The sequence below is a fragment of the Gossypium raimondii genome, chromosome 12 (assembly GCF_025698545.1).
Source record: "Gossypium raimondii isolate GPD5lz chromosome 12, ASM2569854v1, whole genome shotgun sequence".
NCBI classification, from domain to species: Eukaryota; Viridiplantae; Streptophyta; class Magnoliopsida; order Malvales; family Malvaceae; genus Gossypium; species Gossypium raimondii.
Window position 1 is genome coordinate 45,946,206 of NC_068576.1, and position 20,886 is coordinate 45,967,091.

Sequence of the window (20,886 nt, forward strand, 5' to 3'; positions counted from 1 at the left end):
GCTTTCAATTTTATAGATTTGGAAGTTGGTTAAGAGCACGGGAATCGTCAGAGAAGTCTATCACACTATCGACTGTTTTCGGTATTTTACTAAGTTTGAATTTAAACTTATGGCATGTATAGTCTAGTTAATATGTTTGATTTTTGGGTATGTAAATATGAGCCATGCAAAAAAAAAATGGCTTATTTATTTTGTTAAGCATGGTTTTTATACTTTTGATCAAGTGATAGATATGTTGATTTTGGTATTTCACTAATGCATATTTATTTATGTGAATTATGTTTGATATGTTTTGTTAAGAATGTGGTAAATAATTCGACATAGGTGAGCTTAGTTAAAGCATATAAGTGAGTTTGGTATAATATGTTAATCTCGAATTGGCCATGGTGTATATATATATATTATGGTGTTTTAGTCATGTGCTTGGTAATGAGGTAAATGATATTCAAGCTTAATTAATCTTGGTTATGTGTTATATATATATATATATGATATGTGTGATATGTTTGGTTTTAGTCTTAGTGTTTGCTATCGTTTATTTATAAGTAAATATATGTGAATCTTGTTTGATATGCTTTGTTAAAGTATTGTTATGTAATTTAGTAATTAAGTGAACTCGGAAATGGCATATTTTGACTTATGATTTAATGGCTAAATCTTGTATAATTTATGAGGTTATTTATGGATGTCAATTTGTTACTGAAATAAATTAGGAATGTGGAGTATTTAATAAAGGTACGATTTGCTCATGCAATTGGACTTAATATTCGATTTTATATTTGTAAAATGATATGAATTGTATGGATTTTTTGATATGGCAAAATGGTGTATTCATATGCATAAACTTGTAATAGATAAATATGCATGTTTTAGTCTTTTAAATGATAAATATAAATGATTTCAAGGTAGGTTTAAAATTTATGAATAAGATACATACAAATTCAGGTAATGATAGTTAAGTGAGTAATACAAGCTTGAATTTAGCTTTTATAAATTTATTGGATTAGTCGATTAAAGGATAAGTTGATTTGTATTGAGCATATATAGTTTATGATTGAATGATTTCATTGAAATGGTCATATGTGTATAATATAATGACATCAAAGGTATGTACGTCATAATATAATGTTACTAATGTTGTAAATGTGATTGGACATTAAGTTGTATACATATTGGTTTCATTATGTACATATCTGAAGTTATGAAATGCAATGTTTGATATTTAGATAGTGAAATTATGTACGGACATATTTTCTATATATGAAAAGTGAAGATATATGCTTGAATATGATTTATTTATGAAAATGTCATTAATACGATGGATTTAGGAAATCGAATATTGAAAGTATTATATAATTTAACATGACTCGATGTATACAAGTTTGGTTCGAATTTGTTAATTATAGAATATGTTCGATTGAGCTTTGATGTATGTTTAACTTGAAATTGTTTGAATTTTAAAATGTGTTTATTTGTGATACATGCTTAGTAAGGTATGATTGATTTGAATTGTAATTATCATTTCATATATTTGAATTTAAAATAAGTAAATTGAGGATATTTAAGTTTGATAATGTTATAAATGTATCGTTATTCTTTGGTGTATGAAAGGAGACAAATGATTGTGCTGAATTGTGTCTTATTCGGTAATGCCTCGTAACCCTAATTTGGTGACGGATACGGGTTAGGGGTTTTATAGGTACGAGTTGGATTCATACAAAGTTCGCAGATGTGGGAGATATGAAAATTTGTTAGTTCTCACATGCACATCAACATGTATGACTAGATCATGGAAAACTGATTCGAAAACTATCTGTACGTGTATCATGCCAATGGTAAAGGACATGCCGACCATTAAAGTTTCGGTACTAATTGTCGAAATGCAAGCACGATTCCAGTATCGAGGATCATATTGAAAGGCGTGGATAGCTAAACAGATGGCAATAGAGCAATTGTATGGGGATTATGATTCGTCATATAACGAGCTACAATGATGGATAGCTGCTATGCGGGAGTACGTACCGAGGACTGTGATTGAGTTACTGACAAGGCCTTATTATGGTCTGGACAACTAGTTATAGCCGGTAAAAAGAATTTTCTATCGGATGTTCTGGACGTTTTCCCTACTGCAAGCCATTTGTGCAGGTGGATTGGACCTGGCTATATGCAAAATATACAAAGATGCTACTTCTTGCGGTTGCTCAAGACGGCAATAGAAATGTACTCCCGATAGCATTTGCCATCGTAGATAAGAAGAACTTATAATCTTGGGAATTCTTCCTCACTAACCTGCGGAGGTATGTTATTAGCAACGATAATATTTACATCATCTTCGATAGAAGGAAAGATTTAATTACAACAATTAGGCATTCCGGTGTGCCATGGAGATCCGTTTACTGTATCCGTCACATTGCGTCAAACTTCCATTGTAACACCCCTAACCCGTATCCGTCGCTGAATTAGGGTTATGAGGCATTACCGAACAAACACAACCATTTTTTTTAAAAACCAAACTAATCACAAACATGAAGATTAAATCATTTTCGCATAGCTATTTATAATTTACAATCAAAATCTAACCAACATCGTACTCAAACCTATACATGCCATAAGATCAAGTTCAAATATTTAACAAAATACCAAAAGAAGTCGATAGTGTGATAGACTATGCTGTTGATCCCTGAGCTCGTAACGCGTCTCCAAAATCTATAAAAACAAATGGACAAAAATAATCAAAGTAAGCTTTTATAGCTTAGTAAGTCTATAGCATATCTAAAAATACATATAAAAGAATCACATAATTCTTTAAGTAAATTTATTGAAATCACAAATATCAAATATAATTACTAACCAAACATTGCTATATTAAGTCATTTTGTTTAAATCTAAAAGAATGTATATTTAACTAATATACATAAACGGACAAAGGTATATACATTATATGCATATAATCAAGTTACTAACATAATCATTAACTGCATATACTGATTTCTAGAGTACTTATTGTTCGCACTTCCTCGGATCCATTTATATATAGTTGTTCAATTACATATACCAAAAGCAAAATTTTTATACTTATCAACTATAATTGCCGAATGCACATATTCACTTATACCCACCTATGCCGAATGCATACATATATATATATCCACCTATGCCGAATGCATACATATACACACTTAAATATCAAACGATTTCATGACAACCGATATATATATATATATACATACTCACAAATCACAAAGATTCGAACGATTATATACTCATCAAACATCTTGAAACAATGTTCATATATTTATCCATTTCATATAATTAAAATCATATATATATTTATACCCAATGCTTAGAATCACTTAATTTAAACGGATTCACTGGCACTTCACCTAATAGGCTTATAGTCTAATTCCGTTCACCGGCGCTTAGCCTGCTAGGCCTATAGCCTGATTCAGTTCACCGGCACTTAGCCTGCTAGGCTTGTAGCCAGATTCAGTTCACCGGCACTTAGCTTGCTGGACGTATAGTCCGATTCAATTCACCGCACTTAGCACGCTAGGCGTATAGTCGAACAATTTCACGGCAATAAATCCAATTGATCTTGAGCTTTAACAAAAGAATCTCAATTCACGAAGTTGTATCTCTTATTTGTATATAAAATCCACATAAAATTCAGCTCAATATTCATAATTTATATCTTTAAAACACATGGATAGATATAAATCCCAATCATCAAATCTAGCTTAAATAATTCAATGATTCAACCGAAACATATTTATGTATATATATAACCTCATACTATAGATTCCACTTCTAATATCATAAAATTTAACTTATAATATACTAGGTACCTTAAACATTTGAATTCCTATATACCTATATAGTTTCATATACCATTTCAATACAAGATCTTATACATGTACATATATGCATATTCAATCTAACAACCATATATTACTCTATACTTATTTTGAAACAAGAACATATACCTAAATACTCATACATATTCGAATTTAACATATATATATATATAATTGAATATAATTTCATACTTATACTCAATATAATTATTATTCATAAGTACACATACTTATTCACTTCAACTTATACAAATGTTCAAATATATCTCATACCTTTGAAATTTCATACCTAAATTCAATACAACAAATTTTACATATATATATATACATGTATATTCGAATATAATTTATACATATATGATCATACCTAAATTTATTACATGGACATTCATATGCATATTTGCATATTCATAGCCATTCGAATCTAACATATATATGTATACATAATTTCATACTTCCAATTCAATTTTTTTATACTTTTAAATTTAACTCAACACACATACCATTGATATACATACTTCTATGTTGATTTAATAAAATTAAATAGCTAATAGACTTACCTCGGACGATGGAAAATCGAAATCGGACGATTATTCGACTAATTTGGCTTTTCCCCGATCTAACTCCGATTTCTTTGGTTCTCGATCTAAATATATTCAAAATAAGATAATTTATTTATTAACACATTCAATTTAATCCAAAAACACATAAATGGGCAAATTACCATTTTGCCCCTAATATTTTACACTTTTTGCAATTTAATACTTTTTGCATAAAACACAAAATACACAAAATTTGTGTATACCATATCTAGGCGAATCTTCCTATAGTCCATCTAAGTTCACACATTTTATTTATTTCACATTCTAGTCCCTAAAATATTATTTTGCAATTTAGCCCTAATTACTCAATTTCACCAAAAATTCCAATACAAAATATATTAATCTAAAACATATCTTTCATTATTCATTATCAAACATCACAAAACACAATTATTCATCAATGGCATAGCTCAAAATATTCATCAAAATCAAAAATTCAAGCATGGGTCAAATAGTATTCGAAGCAATGATCTCAAAAACATAAAAATCATCAAAAACCGAACAAAATCCATACCTTAATCAAAGCTTGAATGTGCCGAATGAAACAAAGCTTTAAACCATTTTTTTTCTCTCAAATTCGGCTAAAAGGTGAAGAACATGACATATTAATTTGTTATATTAAACATATACTGCCTTATTATTTATTTACTATATTAACCTTTACTAATATATTTATAAAACATATATAATAAGGTTACTTTAGTCCTTTGCCACCCACTAACTTACATAGTGGCTAATTGCATAATAAAACCTCTAAATTATAAAACAACAACAATTAGACACTTCCATATTTAACCATTACATTTTTATTTTACGCGATTTAATCCTTTTATTTAATCAGACACTCAAACGGTGAAATTAAAGCACGAAATTTTCACACTAGTAAATTCACACATAATGAACACAGAAAATAATATAAAAATATTTTTCTAATTCGGATTTGTGGTCCCGAAACCACTGTTCCGATTAGGGTCAAAACCGGGTTGTTACATCCATAAAGATTATAAGAATGCAGACTGTAAGAGACAAGTCGTGGTAATGGGTAAATGATAACTTTATCTTTTCAATATAAGTTGTAATATTTTATGTTATCGAGTTACTGAAACCTATCTTTTCTTAATACGTATACAACGTACGAGTTAGAGCCAAATATTTTCTGCCAAAGAATGATTCGACTTGAGAGTGACATGGAGGGGCAAACAAACACATCTTTTCGACAATGTTTGGGTATAATGGAGCCGTGGCAATGGGCTCAAAGTTTTGACGAAGGCTTTCATTTTTGTTAAATTACCACAAACTTAGTGGAGGGGGTCAACGTTGTGTTGTTGAAAACACGTAATCTTCAGATTGCATTTGTCTTCTTTGCTACATTTTACAGGTTGACTACCTTGATGCCAAGAATGTGTCAGCAACAAGTCAACCAGATGGAGGAGGGACACATGTTTGTCGAAGATGTCAGAGATACAATGGTTGCAAACCGTCGAATGGCGAAGTCGATGAATGTAGAAATATACGTTTGGAAACATTTCGAGTTAGTGAGACCATCGGTCGTCGACCCGGTATACCACTTAAGTCTTATGGAGTTGATCTCCGGAACAGACAGTGCGAGTGCAGGAGGTTCGAAACACTTCATTATCCATGTGCGCATGTCGTGGCAGCATGTGCTAAAGTGAACCTTAATGTTGAACAATATGTCGATAATGTGTACACGCTCGAGTGCACATTGCGTGTCTAGGAAAATGAGTTCCTCGTCCTGCCTGACCTGTCTACATGGGAGGTGCCTCCGACAAATTTCGAGCTTTTCCCAGATAGAGGGCTACGTAGGAATCCAAGAGGTCGTCCGCAATCAACCAGAATCCATAATGAAATGGACATTAGAGAGAAATCCGACGGTAAGCGTTGTGGATTATGTAGGTTAAGTGGTCATAATCAGAATAAATTCCCTCAGCGAAACTATAATGTTGGACAGTCGTCAGGATCAGGTCGGAATTGAGCTAATGCTGTAAAATTGTTATGTGTAATGTTGTAATGTTGCAATGTTGTTTTAACACCCATTAACTTAAATTCGGCTTATGCTTATGCTTAAATTGTATCCAAATTAAGTTATAAAAAGTATAATTCATTTCGAATAATTAAAATTATAACCAAAATAGAGCCATTTAACCTTAAAATCAGCTTTAATATAATTCAAAAAGGGAAGAAAAGTTTTGTAGTAAGCATACCTAAAATTAGAATAATTAAATTTATACAAAAAGTACAAACTTTGTAATGTACATAAAATGCAATAAACCCCTAAAATTGATGGTTTGATGGTGTGGTCCTAGGTGTGCTAAACATAGAGGAAAAATCATGTGGCTCGATCGGCATTGACGAACTTAAACCGGAATGAGTCTTATGATGCTGTGGATGTGGGCCGGGAGTGCCGTACTGCAGCGGGTAGGATCCAAAGAGATCAAACTATATGCGTATTTGCCCCCTGAAAAGCTCAGAATATAGTCATTGCCTGCCACATTCGGATGATAGCAATGTGAATCCCCATGTGAATGTGATTGTTCACGATCCCCCAGGTCGCTGCATGTGCGGGGGGGACTACAGTCGACTGCCCTCCAAGTATATATGGCTTTCCGCAACTAGAGTACCATTGTATGTATTCTAATGATGGTTGCAAATTGAAAGCCATAACCATCTGAGGTTTTCGACCCATCCGATCATTCCACAGCATAATAAATTTTCGGTGCTTAGCCCCCCAATTCAACTGCGATTATCCTCTTGTTGATGCCGTGAACCGCCCCCACCTCGCATGGCGGATTCGGGATATATTGGATGCAACCAAACTGTCGTAGCACCCGATCCCCATGGTACCAGTCGACTACATTAAAATTTATAATTGGTGCGTTAGTGCACCACATTTCAAAATGAACGTATGCAGACGAGGTATCATAGCTGTAATTTTCGGGCTACGATATGACATCCATATAAACTGCATGATTAATAACATGGTTATAATTTAACACGGTGTGAGTAAGATATAGAAAGTAAGATGTCACGAATATTAGAATAGCTTACCCCTTCCCTGGCATGCTCTTCGATCATCAGTCGGTATATTGGGACAGTGTACAACCTCTCGATACTCGGATAAGGACTCCACCTACAAAAATAAATATAGGGTTTAGGGTTGGTAACATCAGTCAATATAGTATGACTACAAATAATGACAAGTTATATTTTATCACTTGTTAACTAGTGGATAAACATATGGTTGGTGAGTAACCGATGCCAAAAATGGCATCTGATAAAGCACCTAGGACTGCTGCAATGTAAGGCATCTGCCCATGTCTACAACAGAAGGCTTTGTCGTCCGACAAAACTCCCGATACAACACTGCTAGAACGGCGGAGCCCCAGCTATACGAGCTAACATTGGTCAAATCAGCTAATAGGGATAAGTACATCATATGCACCTTGTTGTTGTTTGCATCGGGCATCAGTACTCCCCCTATAATATGCATGATGTACGCTCGAGCAGCGCACATCAACACACTTTCAGTGGCATTCGCTAATAACTGTCCAAATTTGGCTTTTAGCCATGTAAATTTCAAGCTCGTAAAATTTGACTCATCATCGTTTGGCGAATCTCCTAGTAGCTAATAACATAGTGCAGTCGTCAAAGTAAATGCAGTTACTCCCGTTACAGGACTCCCGTCGATTAGGAGCCTAAGCCGCAGTGCAACATCCTCTAACGTCACCGTGCACCCCTACACGAAAAATGAAAAGTGTAGGTCTCTGGGCGCCATCGCTCCACTAGTGCAGATGTTAAATCATACCGCAAGTCGAACGTCCGGATCAATGCTGCTGGCCCAAATCCAGCTTGCTCCAAGTACAGCATCAATCGTGAATCCGGGAGATATCCTATACCATTCACCCAGCCCTTTATTACTCGGTACGAGCCCTGATAGTGTTAAATTACAGAAAAAAAATAGGATAACATGATTTATTTCTATATATTACGTATATCCTTTTTTAATAAAACCCGTGATTAACAAATAATAATATATTACCATGTTATTAGCCGCATTAGATATGTGAGAATCGTCGTTAATCAATGAAGCCATTGCGATGCCTGCAACTTCAAAAAGAATTTAGTAAAAACCCCTTATTTTGGCCCTTTGTTCGTATTTTTTTCCCGAATTTTATTACTTTAAAAAATATAATATTTTCTAATTTTATTGTATTACATTATTTTAGTACATTATGTTTAAAATTCATTAATTTAGTGTGTTTTTTTAAATAAATTTAGAAAAATAACCCTTATTTCGACCCTTTGCTCTATTTTTTCCAATTTTATTACTTTCAATAAAATATTTTATTTTCGTATTTTATTATTTTACATTATTTAAGTACATTATGTTTGAAATGTATTAATTAATTCTATTTTTAAAAATAGTAAAAACTCTTATTTCGCCCTTTGTTTGTATTTTTTCTAGATTTTATTACTTTAAAAAATATACTGTTTTTTATTTTATTATTTTACATTATTTTAGTACATTATGTTTGAAATTTATTAATTTATTGTGTTTTTAAATAAATTTAAAAAACTCTTATTTCGACCCTTTACTAGTATTTTTTCCCAAATTTTATTACTTTCAATAAAATATATTATTTTAGTATTTTATTATTTTACATTATTTTAGTACATTATGTTTGAAATGTATTAATTAATTCTATTTTTTAAAATTTTAGTAAAATACCCTTATTTGGCTCTTTGTTAGTATTTTTTTCTCGGATTTATTACTTTAAAAAATATACAATTTTCTAATTTTAGTATTTTACATTATTTTAGTACATTATGTTTGAAATTTATTAATTTAGTGTGTTTTCTAAATAAATTTAAAAAATAACCTTATTTGACCCTTTGCTAGTATTTTTTCCCAAATTTTATTACTTCAAATTTTATTTCTAAATATATTTTTATTTTTTATTTTACATTTTTTGGATTTATTACTTTGATTGTATATACTATTTCCGTTTTTTTTTTCGTATTTTATGTTTTCTTAAACATATGTTTTAATCATTTATTTTTAATGCTATTTTTGTAAAAAACTAATTACAACATGCTAAATAAATTTCATAAAAAATTTTAATCAACATAAAATGTACATAACATGGATATTTTCATGCTAAATGAATTTCATAAAATATATATGCTAAATAAAATAATAAAACAAATATAATGTACATAACATAGATTTTTAACACAAATATTACAAAAAAATTAAATTAATACAAAAAAATTACCTTTACTTATTTATTTATTTCTTTTTCCTTCCTTCCCTCTTCTTCTTCTCCTTTCCTTTCCTTTCCACCACTGCCTCTGCCATTTACCAAAATGGTATAAAAAACATAAAAGTTAAAAAAAAACTGTTGGAGGAAGTGACAACACCCTGGTGGAGGGTTTGCCACAGGCGGCACCAGTGGTGCCAGTGGCAGAGGCGACACCACTCTCTTATAATGGGGGACCATTCGGCTGGTGGGGTGAGAAGAAAAGGAGAAGAAAGAAAGAAAATGAAAGGAGAAGAAAGGAAAGGAAAGGAGAAGAAGAAAAGGGAAGGAAAAAGAAAGAAAAAAAAGTGAAGGCAATTTTTTGTATTAATTTAATTATTTTTGTAATATTTGTGTAAAAATCTATGTTATGGACATTGTATGTGTTTTATTATTTTATTTAGCATATATATTTTATGAAATTTATTTAGCATAAAATCAATGTTATGTACATTTTATGTTGATTAGAATTTTTTATGAAATTTATTCAAGATGTTGTAATTATTTTTTACAAAATAGCATTAAAAATAAAATGATTAAAAATATGTTTAAGAAAACATAAAATACGAAAAGAAAAAATAGAAATAGTATATTCACCGAAAGTAATAAAATCTGAAAAAAATATAAAATAACAAAATAAAAATATATATTTTTATTGAAAGTAATAAAATTCGGGAAAAATACGAACAAAGGGTCAAATAGGGTTATTTTTTGAAATTTATTTAACAAACACATTAAATTAATAAATTTCAAACATAATGTACTAAAATAATGTAAAATAATAAAATTAAAAATAGTATATTTTTAAAAGTAATAAAATTCGAAAAATACGAACAAAGGGCGAAATAAGGGTATTTTACTAATTAACAAAACAGAATTAATTAATACATTTCAAACATAATGTACTAAAATAATGTAAAATAATAAAATACGAAAATAATATATTTTTATTAAAAGTAATAAAATTCGGGAAAAAATACTAGTAAAGGGTCGAAATAAGGGTTTTTTAAATTTATTTAAAAAACACACTAAAGTAATAAATTTAAAACATAATGTACTAAAATAATGTAAAATAATAAAATAGAAAATAATATATTTTTTAAAGTAATAAAATTGGGAAAAATACGAACAAAGTGTCAAATAAGGGTTTTTACTAAATTAAAAAACAGAATTAATTAATACATTTCAAACATAATGTACTAAAATAATGTAAAATAATAAAATACAAAAATAAAATATTTTAATTGAAAGTAATAAAATTGGGAAAAAATACGAGTAAAGGGCCAAAATAAGGGTTATTTTCTAAATTTATTTAAAACACACACTAAATTAATGAATTTCAAACATAATGTACTAAAATAATGTAAAATTAGAAAATTAGAAAATAGTATATTATTTAAAGTAATAAAATCCGGGGAAAAAAATACGAACAAATGGCCGAAATAAGGGTTTCTTACTAAATTTTTTTTGAAGTTGTAGGCATCGCAATGGCTTCATTGATTAATGACGATCCTCGCATATCTGATGCGGCTAATATATACTTGAGGCGGTCGATGTAGTCCCCTCAGACATGCAAAGGGACTGGGATCGCACTCAATGCCCCCATGGAGGCAGAGCTCAGAGAGATCATGATCCCGAGCCAGATCCCGAGCAATTACATTCACATAGGGATTCACCTTTCTATCATTTGAATTTGGTGGGCAATGACTATATTCCGAGCTTCTCATAGGGCGAATACGCATACGAGTTTGATCTTTTTAGATCCTACTCGCAGCAGTACGGCACTCCCGGCCCGTATCCACAGCATCATGGGTCTCCTTCCGGATCAAGTTCGTCGATGTCGATCAAGCCACATGATTTTTCCTCTATGTTTAGCACACCCCCACCTGTGCTTAATGAGGATGTTGGTCATTGCGAACACCCACAACGTGACCGTCGACCTCCGCATAGGTATACCCCTAGGGCCACACCATCGAACCATCAATTTTAAGGGTTTATTGCACTTTTTTGTACGTTACAATGTTTGTACTTTTTGTATAAATTTAATTATTCTAATTTTAGGTATGCTTACTATGGAACTTTTCTTCCCTTTTTGCATTATATTAAAGCTGAATTTAAGGTTAAATGGCTCCATTTTGGATATAATTTTAATTATTCGAAATGAATTATACTTTTTATAACTTAATTTGGATACAATTTAAGCATAAGCACAAGCTGAATTTAAGTTAATGGGTGTTAAAACAACATTGCAACATTACAACATTACACATAACAATTTTACAACATTAGCTTAATTCCGACCCGATCTTGACAACTGTCTAACATGATAGTTTCGCTGATGGCATTTATTCCGATTATGACCACTTAACCTGCATAATCCACAACGCTTACCGTCGGATTTCCCTCTAATGTCCATTTCATTATAGATTCTGGTTGATTGCGGACGACCTCTTGGATTCCTACGTAGCCCTCTATCTGGGAAAATCTCGAAAGTCGTCGGAGGCACCTCCTACGTAGACAGGCTAGGCAGGACGGGGAACTCATTTTCCAAGACACGCAATGTGCACTCGAGCGTGTACACATCATCGACATATTGTTCAACATTAAGGTTCACTTTAGCACACGCTGCCACGGCATGCGCACATGGATAATGAAGTGTTTCGAACCTCCTGCACTCGCACCGTCTGTTCCAGAGATCAACTCCATAGGACCTAGGTGGTATACCGGGTCGACGATCGATGGTCTCACTAACTCGAAACGTTTCCAGATGTCGTGAATATATTTCTACAATAATCGACATCGCCATCCGACGGTTTGCAACCATTGCATCTCTAACATCTTCGACAAACACGTATCCCGCCTCAATCTGGTCGACTTGTTGCTGACCCATTCTTGGCATTAAGGTAGCCAACCTGTAGAATGTAGCAGATAAGACAGATGCAATCGGAAGATGACGTGTTTTCAACAATACAACGTTGACCCCCTTCACTAAGTTTGTGGTCATTTGACCATAACGAAAGCACTCGTCAAAACTTTGAGCCTATTGCCACGACTCCATTGTACCCAACCATTGTCAGATGTGTTTGTTTGCCCCTCCATGTCACTCTCAAGTCGAATCATTCTTTGGCGGAAAATATGTGGCTTTAACTCATACGCTGTATACGTATTAAGAAAAGATAAATTCCAATAACTCGATAACATAAAACATTACAATTTATATTGAAAAGATAAGGTTACCATTTACCCCTTGCCACGACTTGTCTCTTCCAGTCTGCATTATTATAATCTTTATGGAAGTTAGACGCAATGTGACAGATGCAGTAAACGGATCTCAATCGGAGATGATGCAAATATTATCGTTGTTAATAACATACCTCCACAGGTTAGTGAGGAAGAATTCCCAAGATTCTAAGTTCTCCTTATCTACGATGTCAAATGCTATCGGGAGCACGTTTCTATTACCGTCTTGAGCAACCGCAAAAAGTAGGATCTGTGTATATTTTCCATATAGCCAAGTTTCATCCACCTGCACAAGTGGCTTGCAGTAGGGAAATGCCCGCACACATGGATCAAACGTCCAGAACATCTGATGGAAAATTCTTTTTCCCGGCTGTAACTGGTCGTCCAGGCCGTAATAAGGTCTTTTTTGTAACTCAATTACAGTCCCCGATACGTTCTCCCGCATAGCTGCTATCCATTCTTATAGCTCGTTATACGACGAATCATAATCCCCATACAATTGCTCCATTGCCATCTGTTTAGATATCCACGCCTTTCATTATGATACTCGATACTAGAATTGTACTTGCATTTCGACAATCAGTACCTAAACTTTAATGGTCGGCATGTCCTTCACCATTGGCATGATACACGTACAGATAGTTTTCGAATCAAGTTTTCCATGATCTTGTCATACATGTTGATGTGCATGTGAGGACTAACAAATTTTTGTATCTCTCACATCTGCGAACTTTGAATGAATGTAGCTCGTACCCGCCAATTGCAGCCTTCTGCTGCCTTCCAACACTCCCTAATATATATTGTCAATTTAGACACCGCGACTTTATAATCCACTGATATGTTCATGCTATACCGTTTAATAGCAAGTACGCACTCTTCTTTACTTTCGAATCTCTGGCCTACGAATAACTCCTCATAATCAGAATTTACAGTAAACCGGTGAGGAGAAACTATTTCAGGGTACTCCGGGAACTCAGCTACATGCGCTATGTCGGGGTCTATGAGCGACATGTGTGGCTCAGGATTATTGTGTATCAAAATACGTCGCATTTGGTTCCCGAACGAAGAAGCGTTAATGTTTCCATCGTTATTGACATCTTCATCGTCAATATCATCAGGTACATCGTCCACATCGGGATCATCGTCACTATCGACCTCTTCATCACAATGATCGCTACTACCTTCTTCTTCACCACCAACCACATCAATATCGGGTGTAATATTTAGATCGATACCGATCCTACCTATAGTCGATTCACTATCAACATACGATATTGGAGCCACCATCCACGGTTCTTGAGCTCCGTGTTCTTCACCATATGCATTGACATCTTCATTTTACTCCATATCGGCTAACTCAGCAAATAAGTGAATCAGTGCATTATTGTCACTCTCATTCTCACAGTAAAGAGCGACCATTGTCTCCACGTCTTCGTCATCTACAAGTTCCATTTCGGTGAATTTGATCAGATTTGTCGAAACTGGAAACTTATAGAAAATTTTTGATATCCTTCTCCCACAACGTCTAACAATTTTTACATTAACCCTTCCCTTCATATCATCCAACGAGACATTTCTATTAAATCTCATTTCTATTTGTTGCCGACATTCAAATATATATCCAACACTTATCATCCATCTTCAATATTCAATCTGTCAAAAAATAAACAAAATTTCAAAAAACAATCTCGAACCGTAAATAAATTACTTAAATAAAAAAATTAATGCTTTAATATGCAATTTTTTCATTCTTAAGCTCATACTTTTTCAGTTATCATTTTGTACATGAACAACGTTTAACCACTAATCCTAATAACTAACACAATAACAATAATAATAGTTTTTACTCAAAATAATACTAACTAACAATAATAATTAAGGTTTTACTAAAATAATAACTAACAATAATATAATGTAAAACTAACAATCATACTAACTAAAATAATAATTAGGATTTTTACTAATCCTAATAACTAACCATAATAATATTAGTTTTTACTAATAATAATACTAAGCAACAATAATTATTAATAACTAAACCCTAAAACTAACAATAATAATACTAACTAAAACTATCAATTTGAGTTTTTATTAATCTTAATAACTAACAATAATAACTAAACAACCAACAAAAATAATAAAATTATACAAAAAACATAACAAGAAGATAATCCATTATTTAAAAAAAAAAAACCTTATTTTTTCTATTTTTTTCTTCTCTTTCTCTCTTTTTCCGGCACAACCTCCTCCTTCTTCTTCTTCTTCTCCTTCAGTTGGATTGAAGCTGGTATATAATAGAGTGGTGCCGCCTGTGGCGACCAATTTACCAATAAAAGCTTAATTTTTTATAAATTTACCGAAATGGGCCCGAAATTTTATTATTTACTGGAATGGACCATTTTCCGGCAAACCGCGTCCACGTCAGCGCGATGTCAGGAGACGTGCCAGGAAATCGCGTCCATGTCAGCGCGCTTTGCTAATGTGGCAACAAATAGCGTCCACGAGGGGGCGATTTGTTGCCACGTCAGCAAAGCGCGTTGACGTGGCCGCGGTTTTATAAAAAATTATAAAAAAATTAAGCTTTTGTTGGTAAATTGGCCAGTACAAATAACAAAAACAATAGCAAAAATAATAACAAAAACAACAGAAAAATAATAGCACCAAAACACTAGGAACAACAAGATAATTTTTATTAAAAAATAATTAATTTATTTGGGTCGGGCCCTAGCCAAAAACTTTTACCCGAGGCTCGATCCGTTTAGAAAACGGGCCTCATTTTTTATTCAAACACATTTTTCGAATTTATATTTTTATTCAAATCCTACTATTTTTTGGGCGGACCTTCGAGCCAAGCTAGACAACTCGAGCCATGATCAGGTCAATAATCGGAAGTTCGTTCAATTTGTACTTTCTTGTTGATCTTTTTACCTATTGTTTGAATGCTTTTCTTTTTCTTTTTTCTTTTCCTTAAAAAGAATTCCTTTTTGCTATTAACCATCACCAATAGAAAATTTTTATCATCCGTTTTTAATCATTAATGTCATTATAATTAAGATTTATTTCATTATTTTTATTAATTTCTAATTTTGTAATTCTTATTTTTAAATCACTATGAATAATTGTGAAAGAACTTTTTGACCCTTTAAAATTTTGACTCTAACTTTTTTGTAAATTTCTCTCAATTTGTTTTTTTAAAACTTTATCGTCAATATGCTTTAGTCTTCCTTTCCACCTTCTTTCGTAATATCTTATTTAATTATTTACAATGCTTCCTCTCAACACCAAAATTGAGAGGAAATTTGAGAAAGAATTAGTTTGTGAAAAAAAAGGTGGAGGTATTTATAGCTTTTTTTGGACCGTTGGGGGGGGGGAATCGTGGCCACGTCAACGCTTTTGCTGACGTGGCAACAAATCGCCCCTCGTGGACGTGATTTGTTGCCACGTCAGCAAAGCGCGCTGACGTGGCCGCAATTTCCTGGCACGTCCCCTGACATCGCACTGACGTGGACGCGATTTGCTGGAAAAGGCCCATTCCGATAAATAATAAAATACCGGGCTTATTTCAGTAATTTAAAAAAAAAAACTTTTTTTGGTAAATTGCCCGCCTGTGGCATCCTATTTTCTACTTTTTGGTTTTTTTTATACCATTTTGATAAATAAAAAAAAGTATACTATTTTAATATTTTTTATTTTTTTATTATTTTTGTAAAATACTCAAAATATCATCTATTTATCAGGTCTGATCCAATTTAATATGTTAACACAAGTCTAATCATCAATCAAAAATATTCAATTTAAAATTATAAATAATAAATTTAAATCACTTGTTTTTAAGTAGACAATGGTATCCATTTCTCTCTATGGTTCAAAATTTTAGCTTATTTTCTTCTTTATATTGTTAGATATTTTTAAAAATATATGGGTAATAATAAAATTGATCTTTATTTGTTTTTTTAAGTTAAATTAAATTAATTTTTAAAAGAGCTGGAATTGTTATTTTTTAGACATTAAAACACACATCACAGTTCACATGGATTTTGTATTATTATTTTAATTTCTATGGACTTCATATATATATATTTTGGATTTTTAATAATTTTTACACATTTGTCAGTAAATTACTTAAAAGGAGAAGCAAAAGATTTGAAATTTGAGAGTGATGTGACAAGAAACAGAACCAAGTGGGGAAGGAGCAAACTGTAATTAAATAGCTCAGCTCTTCAACGGTATATTGAACCAAATGTGTGTGTTTCATTGGTCTCTCTTCCTCCCTTGTTGTACTTAGCCGATTCTCTCTCGGTCACTTTTCATTTTTTTCCTGTCATTCTTTTTTAGCTTTGGGTAAACCTCAGGCCGAAAGAAAACATATACGCTACAGCAGGAATAGAGTTTTCATGAGAGCGAGAAGCCCTAAGTTTTTCTCTGCTGTTTCTGGGTTTTTTTCAAATCTCCTGCGGCTTTTTTATAAATTAAACCCTAAAAAAAATTAATTACTTAAATAACTTATTTTTAGTCAATTACCACATCAGTTATTTGTATAAAAATTAATATTTTGGTGGTAGAGTCATTTAGAATAGCGCTATTTATATAAATATTAAATAAATATTATATTTTAAAAAACTGGGAGAGAGTTTTAAGCATTTTTACTTTTTTTTTGGAGTCAAATAATTTGGTGTTATCAGATTCTAACATTCTCCTATTGGAAACAGTCTAAATTTTTTTTCATTCGTTACCTTTTTTTATTCTTGCTTTTTAAGTTATTTATTTATTTACTTTTTAAGTTTTTTATTCGTCCTTTATTTATTTTATTTTATTTGTTTATTATTAGTTTTATAAAATTTGATGTGTATATTTTAAATGTTTTATAATATTATTTTTTAAAATTTAAATATATTTTTCATTTTAAATATTTTTAATATTATAAAACATTTAAAATATATTATTTTTAAAGTTAAAATTTATTATTTGTTTTATAAAATTTGAAATGAATATTTTAATTTTTTTAATTTTTTTAAAGATATTCAATTTTTTAAAATTATATTTAAATTTAAAAAATATTTAAAATATTTAAAATATACATTTTAAAATTTATAAAACAAACAATAAATTTTATCTTTAAAAATAATATATTTTAAATATTTATAATATTAAAAATTTATATTTTAAATTTTAAAAATAATATTATAAAACATTTTAAATATACATTTTAAATTTTATAAAATCAGTAATAAACAAATAAATAAAATACTTAAAAGGAAAAACAAAAGAGAATGAAAAGGACAAAGATATGAGAAAAATCAGAAAAAGTAACGAATGAAAAAAAAATTTAGGCTGTTTCAACAGGCATAACAGGCTAGTATGTTGAAATTTGGTGGTGTGAAAAGGGTAAAATTACTTAAAACTTTATTTTTTAAAAATTACGGTATTCTTTAATATTTATATAAGTGGTGAAATGTTTATGACTTAATTAAAAATTAAATTTTATCCAGATTGTTTATATGACATGTTGGTGAAGTAATGTAAAATGACGTCACCTATATAAATTTTAAAAAATACTGTAATTTTTAAAAAAATGACAGCCTTTAAGCAAATTTATCTTCTTTTTTTGAGTCAGATAATTTTGTGCTACCAAATTCCAATACCTTTATTCTGTTTTACCTATTCCAACACTCTTTTCCTGATTTTTTATTTGTTTTATTTATTTATTTTTTCTGATTTTATTATTCGGTTGTGCTTTTACGTTTTCTTTATTTACTTTTTCAATTTTTTATTTCTTTGTCATTTCCTTGTTTATTATTTGTTTTATAATATTATTTTTAAATTTTAAATATTTTTAATATTATAAAATATTTAAAATATATTATTTAAATATATGACTTTTCGAATTTATTATTTGTTTTTATAATATTTTAAATATATATTTTAAAAATTTTAAATATAATTTTTAAATTATTATTTTTAGAGATATTTAAACGTTTTCAAAAAATTATATTTAAAATTTTTAAAAATAATATTTAAATTTTTAAAATTTTAAATGGCTGCACCAAGTAAAATATTGTTTTTAAAATTTCGAATATCTTTAAAAATATTTTTAAAAAAGTATATTTAAAATTTTAAAATATATATTTAAAATATTATAAAATAAATAAAACTGAAAAAGTAAATAAAGAAAAACAAAAAAAATGAAAAAGGAGAGACAAATAATAAAATCAGAAAAAGGAAAAAATGAAAAACAAATAAGAAAAAGGTGTTGGAATAGGCAAGAGTAGGGTATTGGAGTTTGGTGGTGCGAAATTATTTGGCTTCACTAGAAAAAGATAAATTTGCTTAAAGCCTCTCAATTTTTTTCAAATTTTGTAGTATTTTTTTAGCATATAGGTGACACGTTATTTTAAATGGTTCCACTAAAAAATTGAATTTTTAACTCTATTGTTGATGTGTTATGTTGGTGGCACCAAATACTTTGAAAAAATATACTTATAAATTGAATTTCTAACTCTGCAGCCGGGTGGAAGCTAAATTTTCTTGATAACAGATTTTCGACAGTGTTGACAACATCAAAAATATACTTATAAAACAATCAAAGTACGGGTAATCATCAAGTTATCAACAAGATTAAACAAAAACATGTCAAAAGTGCAATAGTTATGAAAGTCTTCAGAATTCTGTCTGAAAATCATGTTATGTTGAACAAATTATGTAGTTTGCATAACATATTATGGATATGGGAAATAATTGTTAAACAAAACACACGTTAACGAAACAAAATAGATAAACATAAATAAATAAATATTTATATAAATAAAATGTAAATGGAACAATATATAATTAAATTGTGAAATATGAAAATGAAACAAAACTGTAATATAGTTGAAATAAAGAAGAAAGAACAGTGATTTTAGGAAACGTTGAGGCCTGTGAAACACAGTTTCCTTAAGACAGATTTGGCCGCTCTTATGGTACTTGGAGCAACGTTGGTCGAATGTCTCCCAAGATACAACAGCAGTGATCAAAGTAGTAGCACCTTTATAACAATCAACGAACGAACAATGCATTTTTCTATCACTGAAATATTTGAAAATACGAAAAGAAAAAGGAAGAGTTTTGAGAGCAACAAAATTTCGGTAAGAGAAATTATCAGAGTATTTCAAAAACTGTCCATATATAAGTAGATTATGTTTGCTAGGAAAAATAAACTTGTGTTGGGAATTATCTGCAAGTCCATTTGGACTTGACCGGTTTAGACATTTTGCGCCGTCTACGTCGTGCGGGTGCAGGTCGCGAGGCATGATTACAAGTTTAGTCAATCAATTACTTTTTAAGAGAGTTCACATATTTAAACATATCTCACACTTGGTATTTAACGAATGTGTGATCTAAACCTTTACTTTTCCTCAACAATATTTCCAAGTAGCTTACTTTGAGTACCAATTTCTTATTTATCACTCAACCATTTTGAGCATATGATATATTGTTATAAAGGTCTAATGGAGCAGAATATGAAAACATAATTTTATAATTCAATTTCCATCTTTACCTATTGAGAATATACCTTAAAATTCCCATAAAAGTAATTTTTCTAACGATTTCTTGTTGAAGATGACATTGAAGAAGTCATTTTGGTAGACGAACTGGAAAAACAAGGTGTCAATTTAATTTGTCATTTTGGTGGTGATCAGACCTTGAAATCTTTCTCTGCAAAGCTTTTTTGAAGGCATTGAATACCTGCAATTACATGTTTCAACTCCCTTCAAAATGTTCCCTCCTTTTCTCGGAAGCCAAACAATAATAAACATGTGATGGACACAAACGCGCAACCCTTCAAAAAAAAACTCAAATTTACATCGTCAGCATTGACAATTGAAGAGGCCG

The 20,886-nt window shown here is 30.8% G+C and overlaps 1 protein-coding gene across 1 annotated transcript; it reads right to left on the reverse strand.

The window, feature by feature from the left end:
• Positions 1-7,757: 7,757 nt before the first annotated feature.
• LOC128035516 (protein MAIN-LIKE 1-like) lies at positions 7,758-8,567 on the reverse strand. The gene is made up of 3 exons (XM_052625288.1): positions 8,514-8,567; positions 8,258-8,404; positions 7,758-8,099 (listed from the first exon to the last, which is right to left on the reverse strand). Exons 1-3 carry the CDS (start codon positions 8,565-8,567, stop codon positions 7,758-7,760), a joined length of 543 nt encoding a protein of 180 aa, XP_052481248.1.
• Positions 8,568-20,886: the final 12,319 nt, after the last annotated feature.